Source organism: Mustela lutreola, chromosome 3 (assembly GCF_030435805.1).
Source record: "Mustela lutreola isolate mMusLut2 chromosome 3, mMusLut2.pri, whole genome shotgun sequence".
In the NCBI taxonomy this organism is placed as follows: domain Eukaryota; kingdom Metazoa; phylum Chordata; class Mammalia; order Carnivora; family Mustelidae; genus Mustela; species Mustela lutreola.
Window position 1 is genome coordinate 149,751,212 of NC_081292.1, and position 13,438 is coordinate 149,764,649.

Below are 13,438 nucleotides of genomic sequence, written 5' to 3' on the forward strand. Positions count from 1 at the left end.
CATAATCTCTGAGCTTAAGAATATCAAAATAGAAATATCCAAAATTGAAAAGCAGACAGAAAAAAAACAGAAAACAAAAACAAAAACAAAACACCCAGGACAGAATATCCAAGAACTATAGGACAACTATAAAAAGTGTAATATACGTATATTAGCAATAACAGGAAGAGAAGAAAAAGAGGAACAGAAGAAATATTGAAACAAGAACGACTGAGAATTTCCACCCCCAAATTAATATCAAACATCAAACCACAGATCCAGCAAGCTCAGAGAACAGCAAGCAGGATAAAAGAAAAAAAAATTAGGAATATTATTTTCAAACTATAGAATTTCAAAGATAGAGAAAAAGTTCTTTAAAAGAAAGGGACGCCTGGGTGGCTCAATTGGTTAAGCGGCTGCCTTCGGCTCAGGTCATGATCCCAGCGTCCTGGGATCGAGTCCCACATCAGGCTCCTTGCTTGGCAGGGAGCCTGCTTCTCCCTCTGCCTCTGCCTGCCACTCTGTCTGCCTGTGCTTGCTCTAGCTCCTCTCTCTCTGACAAATATATATATAAAGCCTTTAAAAAAAAAAAAAAAGCCAAGGAGAAAAATACCTGGCCTATCGAGGAACAAAGATAAGAACTATACCCAACCTCTCCTCAGAAATTACACAAGCAAGAAGAAAGTAGAATGAAATCTTTAAAGTATAGACAGAAAACAATTTACCAACCTAGAATTCTGTACCCTGCAAAGCTACCCTCCAAAAGTGACAGAGAAATACAAAATTGAGGGAATTTCTTACCAGTAGACCTGCCTTGCAAGAAATATTAAAATGGGTTATTTAGAGGGAAGAAAATGATACGTCAGAAACTTGGATCCATATAAACAAGAAAACAACATTGGAGAAGTAAGTGAAGGCAAAATAAAAACTTATTTCTCTTATACTTAACTGATGTAACACATAAAAGTTTGTTCAAATAAGAGCAACAATGTATTCAATCAAATATGCTTATATCTGTAATATACAAATGTATGCTTATATACAAATGAATGAATGACAAATGATATAAATGATGGGAGAGAGGAATTGGGATATTTATATTATTATAAGGTATTTGCACTACTTCTATAGCAGTATAATGTTTTTGAAAGTGGACTTGGATTAGGTTTAAAAGTACTTTGTAAACTCTATGGCAAGCACTTAAAAAAGTAAAAAAAAAAAGTACAACTGACCTGTTAAGAAAGGAGAGAAAATGGAATCATGCAGAACACGCACATAAAACCATAAAACACAGAAAAAGTGTGGGAAACAAAAATAGGAACAAAGAACAGGAGCAACAAACAGAAAACAGTAAAGAAATGTGATAGATATTAATCCATCTCTATCGCTAATCACCTTGAAAGTCAGTGAAGAGACAGAGATTGCCAGAGTGGATCAAAAAACAAGACTCAATTATACTTTGTATATAGGAAACAAAAGTGAATGAATGAAAATATACTATGCTAACACTAATCAAAAGAAAGAAAGAGGGGCACCTGGGTAGCTCAGTTGGTTAAGCAACTGTCTTCGGCTCAGGTCATAATCCTGAACTCTTTGGATCTAGTCCCACATCACGCTCCCAGTGCAGCCGGGAGTCTGCTTCTCCCTCTGACCCTCTCCTTTCTCATGCTCTCTCTCAATCTCCCTCTCTCAAGTAAATAAATAAAATCTTAAAAAAAAAAAAAAAGAAAGAAAAGAAAAGAAAAAGAAAGAACAGCTATGTTAATTTCAGACAGAGCAGACTTCAGAACAAGGAGAGTCCTCAGGGATAGAAGAGTATTGAATAATGATAAAAGGGTCTCTTCTACAAGAAATCATAATAATCCTCAACATGTATGTGCCTAATAATGGAACATTAAAACATGTGAGACAAAGATAGAACTCCAAGGAAAAAACAGATAAATATACTGTACTACCATAGCTGGAGATTTTTAGGTATAACAGAGATGGATATATCCATCAAAATACAGAATCAGAGGAAATACTTCCTAAGTCATTCTATGAAGTCAGTATTGACCTAACACCAAACTAAACAAAGACATTACTAGAAAAGAAAACTACAAACCAATATCTCTCAGAAACATATATTCAAAAATCCTCAACAAAATAATGAAGCAATTCAATTTGTTCAATTAAGTATTATTCAAATTCAATTAAATTGAATCCAGTAGTGTACAAAAGGAATTACACACCACAATCAAGTGGAGTTTATCCCAGGTATAACAGTCTAGTTCAAAATTCAGAAATCAGTTAATGTAATCGATCACGTCAACAGAGTAAAGAAGAAAAAAAAAATCACATGATGATAAAAATAGATGCAGCAAACACAGTTGACAAAATCTAACACTTATCATGATAAAAGTTCTCAGAACACAGGAATGGGATAAGTTCCTTAACTTGATAAAGAGTATGTACAACAAACCTTCAGCAAACATCATGCTTAAAAGTGAGAAACTCAAGCTTACCCACTAAAATCAGTAACAAGGCAAAGATATCCCTTTTCATCATTGCTTTTTAGCATCATACTAGAAGTCCTAAGTAACGCCAGCAAAACAGTAAAAGGAAATAAAAGGTGTACAGATTGGGAAGGACAAAATGAAACTGTCTTTGTTCACAGATGATGTGATCATCCATGCAGAAAATTGGAAAGAATTGGGAATAAAAAAATTCCTGGAACTAATAAATGATTATAGCAAGATTTCAGGTTGCAAGTTTCATAAGCAAAGCTAGTCATTTTCCTATAAACTAGCAAAGAACAAATGTAACCTGAAATCCAAAAGCACAATACATTAGCACCCAAGAAATTAAATACTTAGGTATAAATACTTAGGATTGATACTAACTGACTTCAAAATTCACTATAAAGTTACAGTAATAAATACAGTGAGGAAATGGTGAAAGACAAGATAAACAGATCAGTGGAAGACACAAGAGAACCCAGAAATAACCCTACATAATATAGTCAACTTGTCTTTGACACCAAAGACAATACAATGGAGTCTTTTCAACAAATGGTACTAGAACAATAGGACATGTACTTGTAAAAAAAAGAAACCTAACACAAAACTTAACACCCTTAAAAAATTAATTTAAAATGGATCATAAATGTAAATGTAAAATGCAAAACCATAAAAATCTTAGAAGATAGCATCTAAAATCTAGATGATTCTGGGTTTGGCAACAACTTTTAAATACAACACAAAAGGCACAATCCATAAAGGAACACTTGATAAATGGGACTTTATTAAAATTACAAACATCTGCTCTGGGGAAAAAAAAAATGTCAGGAGAATGAAAAGAAAACCCACTGGTTGGGAGAATATATTTGCAAAAACTATAACTGATAAAGAACTGCTATTGAAAATATACAAAAACTCTTAAAACTCAACAATGAAAATCAACCCAATTACAAAGACCTTAATAGACACCTCACCAAAGAATGTACACAGGTGGCCCATAAGTGTATGAAAAGATGCCCCACATTATATGTCATCAGGGAAATGCAAATTAAAACAATAATAAAATACCAGTATACATCTATTAGAATGGCCAAAATACAGAACTTTAACAACGTCAAATTCAGGCAAGGGATATGAAACAACAGGAAATCTCATTCATTAATTTTACCATGCAATGCAAATGATACAGCCACTTTGGGAGACAGTCTGATGGTTTCTTACAAAAGTAAACATACTCTTACATAGGACCCAGCAATCCCACTCCTTGGATTTACCCAAAAGAGCTAGAAATCTTTGTCTAAAAAAATACCTACATACAGACGTTTATAGCAGCATTATTCATAACTTCCAGAACTTGGTAGCAACGAAGATGTCCTTCAGCAGGCAAATGGATGAACTGTGGTACATACAGACTGTGAAATATTATTTAACACTAAAAAGAAATGAGCCATTAAGCCATAAAAAGACATGAACAAAAAAGCATATTACCAAGTACAAGCAGCTGATCTAAAAAGGCTACATATTGTATGATTCCACCTATATGACATTTAGAAGGTGAATCTGGTCACCACTATACCACCAAAGCATATGTGTGTGTGTGTGTGTGTGTATTTTATATATATATATGTGAAATACATATATGAAATATATATATCTGAAAATATATGAATAAATGAAAAATGAATTAAAAATAATGATAAATGAAATATATATATCTGAAAATAATGGTTTTACTACCTTTCCAATCCATATATATATATATATATATATATATATATATTCTGGAAAAGACAAAACTATAAGACAGTAAAAATATCAGCTGTTCCAGGGATTAGGGGGCAGGGGGACAGGGATAAAACAGCAGAGCACTGAGAATTTTTAGAGCAGCTGAACAACTCTGTATGATACAGTAATGGTACACACATGTCATTATACATTTGTCCAAATCCACAGAATGTGTAACATCAACAGCAACACTAATGTAAACTGTGGAGTACAGGTGATAACGATGTGCTAGTTTAGGTTCATCAATTCTAACAAATGAACTTCTTTGGTGGGGGATGTTAATGGGAGAGGCTATGCCTATGTGGGGTCAAGTAGTATAAGGGAAATCTCTGTACCTTCCACTCAATTTTGCTGTAACCCAAAACTGTTCATAATAAAAATAAAACATTCAATTTTTAAAGAATAAATAAAGACTTAAACAGCAAAAAAAAAAATATATATATATATATATATATATATATATTTTTTATATATATATATAAAGAGTTCAGGTTGCAGTAGGAATGCTGGTTGGGGCTGCAGTCATCCAAAGGCTTGACTGGAGCCAAAGGATTCCCTTTCACTACATCTCACTCACATGGCACTGGCTGGAGGCTTCAGTTTCTTGCTATGAGGACCTTAAATGCACTCAGGACATTGCAGCTGGCTTCTACCAGAGTGAATGATCTAAGAAAGAACAAGACAGAAACCACAAGGACTTCTGCGCCTTAGAATCAGAGGTTATACATATAACTTCCATCATACCCAGTTTATTACAAGAAAGTCACTGAGTCCAGCCTTCATTCAGGGAAGGGGAAAGAACCTCTACTTCCTAAAGGAAGGGGTGTGAGAGAATTTGTAGATATATTTTAAGCTACCATAGAGACCATATTCACAAAAAGAAAAAAATGCACATACATACACAAACACATATAATACATTGAAAAAAGTCTTAAAGATAATTGAAAGTAAAAATACAGTCATTTAAAATTCTTTCTCCTTTTTACTTTATTTTACACTTTTTAAAAAAACAAACGTTTTTCATAGTCAGAAAAGGAGGGCACCTAGGTAGCTCAGTCAGTTAGGCATTTGCCTTCAGCTTGGGTCATGATTCCAGGGTCCTGGGGTTGAGTCCAGCACTGGGCTTCCTGATGGGCAGGGAGTCTGCTTCTCCCTCTGCTCCCCCCCATTCATGCTCTCTCTCTGGATCTTGACCTCAAAAACAAACACAATCTTTAAAAAAAGTAATTAAAAAAGTAAAAGTTTACAAATTTTACAAATTTACAGTCAGGGATATTTGTGGTCAATATAGTGAAACGCTGTACATAATAAGTCAACATGGACAGAATCGATATCTTTATTTATCCTACTTATCCATGAATTTGCTATTTCTTTCCATTTATTTAGACCTTATTTAATTTCTCTTGATTATTGTAATTCTTTCTAAACAGACTGTGCATATCTGCATATCTTTGGTTGAATTTCTTCCTGAATATTTCATTTTCTCTGACAATATTAAAAGTTAGTTTATTTTTGTTATAATATCTAGTTGTTTGTTGTTGCTGCAGAAAAATTAATATATTTGCAGGTAACTCTTGTATCTAGGCAACTCCCTAAAGTCTCTTATTACTTTTAATATTTTCCCTTCTAATATTTTATTCTGATCTTTTTACAAAAATAATCTTATTATCTGAAAATGATGGTTTTACTTCTACCTTTCCAATCCTCATGTCTCTTTTTTTTTTAATTTCTTTTTCTTATCTTATTGCTTAAGGCTACAGACTCCGACATCATGTTAAATAAAAGTCATGATAATGGGTATTTTTGTTTCATTTCTTAATTAAATGAATGTGCTCCTCAAATTTCCTCATTAATGAAAATATCTGCTATAACTTATTAGTTTAAGAAAGTTGTCTTCTATTTCTAATTTACAAAGAGGAATTTTTCAATTGTGAATTCAACATTATCAAACTTTTTTCTGTTTCTAGTAAAATAATTATATGGTTTTTTCTCATAATCCGTTAATGTGGAAAGTTACACTTATAGATATTTTTTAGTTAAGCCACCCTTTCATACTTGAGTTATACCCAACTTTTCATGATATTGTTAACTTTTCATACACTATTGGAGTTAATTTGCTAGTATTTTATTTGGAATTTTTGAATCTATATTTTTTAGTAAAATAATGCTGGAATTTTCTTTCTCTTAATGCATTTGTATTAGGATTAAGATTACTAATTTTGGGGCACCTGGGTGGCTCAGTGGGTTTAGCCGCTGCCTTCAGCTCAGGTCATGATCTCAGGGTCCTGGGATCAAGTCCTGAATCGGGCTCTCTGCTGAGCAGAGAGCCCGCTTTTCTCTCTTTCTGCCTGCCTCTCTGCCTACTTGTGATCTCTCTCTGTCAAATAAATAAATAAAATCTTTAAAAAAATAAAAAGATTATTAATTTTGATTATCAAAAGTATATATTTTGCATAATAAAAAATGACACAAATAGTTTTAAAAGAAAGAAGTTGGGAGAATATATGTGCAAAATATATAACAGACATAAAATTGGCACCTCAAATATATAAGTAACTCTCATAAATCAATAAGAAAAAGACTAACAACCAAAATCAAAAGGGCAAAAGACATAAAATGAAATTCACAAAGAAGATAACCTAAATATTTAATTATATTCATGAAATAGTATAAAAAGATTCTCAACCACACTATAGATTGGGACAATACAAATTTATACAATAAATATATACCATTTAAAAACCCATTAGAATAACAAAACTTAAAAAAAGGAAGTTCTGGTGTTGTAGACAATGTAAAAAACCAGGAATTCCATCACTGCTGGTGGAAGTGTTATTGGTACTACCAATTTGAAGAGCAATTTGGGAATATTTTGTGAAGTTTAAATATGCATGACTTATTCCCTAACAATTCTACTGCTAGAGAATCTGTCACTTAATATGCTCCAGCAGAGTGTAAAATTAGAACCTTAACAACCTTCCTTCAGTAGGAGGATGGCTAACTGAACTGTGAGAGATAAAATGAATAACCTGCTTATATCTATATAATACATCTTGAAAACTACATATTGGGTAAGCAAACACTAATGCTAGTGGGAAAAATAACATGTACAATATGTACAAAAATAACATGTACATATATTATTTATGGCTACAATCGAATGAGTTAAAATATAAAGCATGGATAGAAAAGATATAAACCAACTTCATAAATTAGATGACTTCAGGGATGAAGAGAAAAGAATGGGGATGGACAAAGGGGTTTCCATTGGAACATTAAATGTTTATTTTTTCAGTAGAAGAAAATATGACAAAATGTTAACATTTGTTGGGGTGTCTGTGTGGCTCAGTCTGTTGAGCTATGACTCTTGATTTCAGATCAGGTCATGATATTAGTTTAGGGTCCTGGGATCCAACCCCGGGAAGCGTTCTCTGCTCAACATGGAGTCTCTTGGGGATTCTCTCCCTCTCTCTCCCCTTGCTCAAGCTCTCTCTCTTTCATAAATAAATAAATAAATAGATAGATAGATAAATAAATAAATCTGTTTTAAAATGTTAACATCTGTGGGGCACCTGTGTGACTCAGATGGTTAATCGACTGCGTTGGGCTCAGGTCATGATCCCAGGGTCAAGATGGAGCCAGGAAGAGAGCTCTGTGCTCAGCAGGGAGTCTGCTTCTACCTGTACCCCCCATGTTCTCTCTCTTTCTGAAATAAATAAAATCTCTCTTTTAATGTTAACATTTGTTAATTTGATATAGAGCTTATTTTATAATTCTCTTTAGCTTCTTTCATGTTTTTTTAAATGTTTCATAATTTAAAATAAAAGAACTTCTTTAATAAGTATTTGGTAAGTAGGGTATTATATTACCACTCTTACTGTCCTTGAAACCTTTCTCTATGTATTGTCTGTGTGATTGAATATTCCCCGGGCCAGTTTTCTCATCTGTCATATAAGGGTGTACAGGTGATCACTGAAGATTCTTTCTACCTCAGATACTCTAAGTGTTTTCCTTTTCCCATGCCCCTTACACTTCCCTCCTACCTGCTTTTAAGATTCACTCTCTGGGGGTGCCTGGGTGGCTCAGGCCGCTGCCTTCGGCTCAGGCCATGATCTCAGGGTCTTGGGATCGAGTCCCGCATCGGGCTCTCTGCTCAGCAGGGAGCTTGCTTCCCTCTCTCTCTCTCTCTGGCAGCCTCTCTGTCTACTTGTGATTTCTCTCTGTCAAATAAATAAATGTAAAAAAAAAAAAAAAAAAAAAAGATTCACTATCTGAATCCATTAGCGATCCATCTCCTTTTCCACTCTAAGTCTCCTTTTCTGAAAAGTCATCATGAAACATTTAACCGAAGCGTGCTTAGTAATCGACTTCGCTAAAACTCTAGGAAAGTTTTTGTTTGGTTGGTTGTTTTACATTTAAAATAAAAGCCCTACATGTTCGTCTAGCATCTGTGATGCAGACGATGTGGAGGGAGCAGGAGGAGGTGGTATTGAGTAAGAGACGATGCTCCACTGGAGCAGAGGTACTACTGCGGTCTTACCTGGACGTCAGTCTCCAGCCAAAAAGCTGCTCACTGTGGAATGGACTCAAATGAAGGCACCGTAACTCTTTTCCCAATCTGGACAAGGCGGCGTGGGGCGGAACACACTGGACTTCCCAACCGGAGGTAGGGTGGGAAAGGAGGGTGCAGGGAAAGAGGGCCGCCCGCATCAGAAACATCCTGCAGCATGCCCTCGCAGAAGGAAGGTGCATTGGCCGGGCAAGCTCCCGGAGGAAAGCGCCCCGGGCGCCGAGGGAGCTCCGGGCTGCAGCCCGCGCGCGCCGGGGGAGCCGAGGAGGTGGGGCCAGCGGCGACGGCGGGACGGCTCGCTCCCGTCTCCCGTCGCGTGCGCGCGTGCGCGCGAACTCCAGCTGGGGGAGGTCGCCGAGGAGGCTGGGCAGGCTTGACGAGGCTCCCGAGGCCCTCAAGCCTTCCACGTGCTGAGGACTCTGTAGCGGCCATGGGCTACCAGGCACAGGGGCCCGTCATCCCGCCGCAGGTAAAACCGCGACGTGGGGCAGCTTCTGAAGCCAGGTCCTTTCCAGTTTCACTCAGCCTGCAATAGAGAGCCGCGGACTTCCCGGGGGTCTTGGTTTAGCACCGCGGAAAGTTCTCCAGGAGAAAAAGTTTTGCCTCCATCTGACTTTTTTTTTTTTTTTTTTCTTGACAGGCACTTTTCAATATAACCCCTTTAATCTCACAAAATCGCATCATTGACTCCCTAACAGATCCTGTGTTCTGGGATTCCGTGCCGCAGTCCTTGAACTTAGCGCAGCTGTAATTGGGACATTTTAGAACGGAGTTTGTCTACGAGGCTCTGTTGAACTACCTGTTACTCTTAGTCATTATGTTCTTATAGTTACTGACATTACTAATTATTACTACTAACGTCGTGGGGGTGTCCTGCGTTGCATATGTGTCTGACACTTTTCTAAGTTTTTGACCTAGTGAATATTTAATTGCCATCTTATATATTAAAATAGAGCAATCTAGATGACAGAGAAACCCTCGTTTCTGAACAGAAGCACAAAGGGAAAACTTATCACCAGTTCACAGCTGTTTTTAACGTTGTCAACTCGATTATAGGATCTGGTATAATAGGTAAGTGTTGTTTTGTTTTGTTTTGTTTTGAATTTTAAGTGAAAAGATGAAATTTAAAATGCTTACCATGTTACTAGCATTGATTATTTTTAAGGAAAAAAATCTTAATAAAATTGGTAATTTTTCCCATAAAAACCTTCCCTTTTTTCCAATGTAACTATGTGAATCATACCAACGTCTTTTATGCTGAAGATGGGTCTATGATTCAGACTTTTTCCTCATTTGGAGAGCATCCTTCGTATGTGGTAGATTAAGGAACTGCATATGGGATATGCCAAATTTATTTTTATGGGCTATATGGTCAATTGATAATACTACCTAATATACTTTTTCCCTTTTCCTGAAATATCTACCATTACTTAAACCACCTTTCTGTGACCTTCTAGAGTGTAAATCTCCAGATATTTGGAAGTATTGAAGGTACATAAGTTTAATGTGAAAACAACAATCTTGTGAAAAATTAAATACAAAACAGTATTTCCTTACCTATCTATACAGTTTTAATTTTAAAGTACAAACTTATAATGATCTATTAATTTTAAGTATCATTTAATCAGTAAGTAGATATTGGTTAAATGAAAATGCATATATTTTTTTAAACAAAGGAGCAAATAATCAATAGATTATTCATGGTAGACAATGAGCATGAAAGAAATGAGCAGCTCATATTTTCCCAGTTTGAACCAAGAGGAAAATTCTGACAAAATAAGGTGTGGTGCATTATAGTAATTAAGGCAATTATTTTTTCAGTGCTGATTTTTCCTTTTTTTGAGATTTTATTTATTTATTTGAGAGAAAGAGAGTGTGCACAAGTGGTGGGGGCAGTGGGAATGGGAGAAGCAGGCTGCACTCTGAGCAGGGACCCTGCTGCAGGGCTCCATCCCAGGACCCCCTAGATCATGACCTGAGCTGAAGGCAAACACTTAACCAACTCAGCCACCCAAGCATCCCTAATTATTCTTTCTTTTATTTGAAAACATCCAATTTAAGAAAAAGCAAGGACAAAACAAAATCCTGCAATATGCATTAAGAACACTACTTTTTCCTGTAAAGTTTTAACATTTTAATTACAGTCATCACAGAACATTTATCTGAATTGAGTTACTTTTTTCACTTTTTGCAAGCTAATATGTTTCTTGATGCTACCTGCTTCCATATACAAACGTTCTTTTTAATGGCACAGAAAATAGAGGTACAAGAGGCAAAGTAAATCAAGTAGGGGCAAAGATTTGTTTGAAATTCTACCCCTATGGACTAGGGAGTTGTAGACAGCTCCACCTGGCAGACTTCCAGAGTTAATTCTTGAAGTTTAAGCTGATTCATGCCAGCAACATTAAAAAGTATCTCTTAATTATGTTCAGCAGATTTTTAAGGGAAATTTTTCTAGAGAATAAAAGTTCTGGGTGGATATATTTTAAATGTGTTTTATGTTAAATACGTTATTGCCCATAATTTAAAATTGACCATTTCCAAAAGAAATTCATAAGAAATACCTTCTTATACCCCTTCAGATTTATTAAAAACACTTTTGTTGTGCCCAGGTGGCTCAGTCTGTTAAACATCTCCTTCGGCTCAGGTCTTGCTCCCAGGGTCCTGGGATGGAGCCCAGGATGGGGCACCCTGCTCAGGGGGGAGTCTGCTTCTCCCTCTCCCTCTGATCTTACCCCTGCTCCTGTTCTTGCTCTCTCTTTCTCTCTCAAATGAATAAATAAATCTTTTTTAAAAAATACATAAATAGTAAAAAAAAAAATAAAAATTATTAAATAATAAAAAATACTTTTGTCTTCTCGTTTTTCTCTTCTGGTTACCCACTTTGATTCTGGAGTCAGTCTTTCCTTACATCCCATAATCCTTTCGTGTTCTTATTACTGTCTCTGCTTTCCCAGCTAGTGTGTAGGAAAGCTTTAGTTCATTACTTTAGTATATTCAAGGTCATATTCCCTCCTGACCCTGAAGTGAACATTATTTGTGTGAACTGGCATCTGTTTTTCATTTGCTTTCTTATTCTTATTCCATCACCTTAAGAACTTGCTGTCTTGACCTGTCCTTAGCTTGCATTTTATTCTGGAAATAACATTAATGTGCTAACATTTAATTTGAGTAGCTATATGCACTGTTTACAACCATGCCCTATAAAATGTCAGTTTACTTAGCCTGTATATACAGGAATTGGGGGGAAGCTTCTATATTTCTATATGTTTTATTAATGTGATGGGTGGGGCGTTTTATATTTTTCCAGGGTTGCCTTATTCAATGAAGCAAGCTGGCTTTCCTCTGGGAATACTACTTTTATTCGGGGTTTCATATGTTACAGGTAAAATACTACATAATTGCTTTTTCCTGCAAATTAAATTATTCAATGATGATTACACACACACACACACATAATAATTGAACTTCCTAATTAAGAAGTGCATCAAATAACTCTAAAGAATTCAGACATTTATGTCTGATTTACTTTTCCTGCTAATCCTCTGAACAGATTAGAAAAGCATTATATATTACCAAGCCTAAACCCTTTTCATGTGCCTTTTTCACTTTATGCATAGAGTGTAGATGGGGGAGCCATTTTAAAGGCTGATTAATGCTGAAAGAGACTGCTTTGAAATTGTAGACAACCAGGCCTTCCTTTCCCACAAAAACCTTAGGCAGGTGTACACGAATGAGCAACATTTTCTAGCTATTTTGGTGCAGGTGCAACTGAAAGGCCTGGTGTTCAGCCAGTGGATTCACCACCCACTCCCCACCTCTCCTGTGCCTGCCCAGGCTCCCTGCCTGCCACTATGTTTAAGCAATAAGGTGCTTCTGTATCACTTCTGCTTCACTCTTTCCATGTAACCTGTCCGTTCACACTCATGTTTTGCCATTCCTCCATCTGAGTGCAGGCTGTACAACTCGTAGTCACCTCCTCTTTCTGCTCTTCTCATCCCTGCCCTGTCATGCCACCAGCGCACCTCATGACAACCACAGGGTCCTTCCTCTACCTAGAATCACTAGAAAAGGCAGTGATCACAAACAGATACCACCTGCAGTGGTTCTTTTTACGGTGGCCACTATGTGTGGTCACTTAGTTGCCCTTTTACCGGGGAATGCAAAACACCCCAGCCTTGTTTTTTCAGTGTTGACCTGGCTCTCGATGGCACCACCTTCCTGTGAAGTTACGATCCCCAGCCACCATTTCCCCACAGCCTTCAGCCAATGACTGCCTATTAGGAACACAAAAGCTGTGCGTGCGTGCTCACACACAGGCACACCTGCACCCGGAGAGACCAATGCGTGTTGCAGGTGCAGCTACTCTCCCCCAGAGACAACCTCCATGACAAACTGTTTCTCCAGCCCTAACCTGTCACTCCCATTCTCTTGAAGAGCTCTCCTCAAAGTCCCGCATCCCAAAATCTCTGACTCAGCTCTGCTTCCGGAGACCCTGATGAAGATGCCATGTCCTCATAAAATCTCGGGTTTTGAAGGCCAGCCTGTAACTCTGCCATTTTTCCCCCTCAGGCTGAGGAAGAGGGAATAAAGCATGCTATAGATA

At 36.7% G+C, this 13,438-nt stretch overlaps 1 protein-coding gene across 3 annotated transcripts in view; it reads left to right on the forward strand.

Annotated features, from left to right (window-relative positions):
• Positions 1–9,130: 9,130 nt before the first annotated feature.
• Positions 9,131–13,438, forward strand: part of SLC38A11 (solute carrier family 38 member 11) — a 52,920-nt gene continuing 48,612 nt past the window's right edge. The window contains exons 1-3 of one of the 3 annotated variants that reach the window (XM_059168953.1): positions 9,131–9,301; positions 9,786–9,903; positions 12,143–12,217. In XM_059168953.1, coding sequence (XP_059024936.1) covers positions 9,263–9,301; positions 9,786–9,903; positions 12,143–12,217 — 232 coding nt within the window. In that variant the 5' untranslated portion in view covers positions 9,131–9,262. The remainder of the gene's footprint in view (positions 9,302–9,785; positions 9,904–12,142; positions 12,218–13,438) is intronic. The other 2 variants (XM_059168952.1, XM_059168951.1) reach the window with 2 other exon arrangements.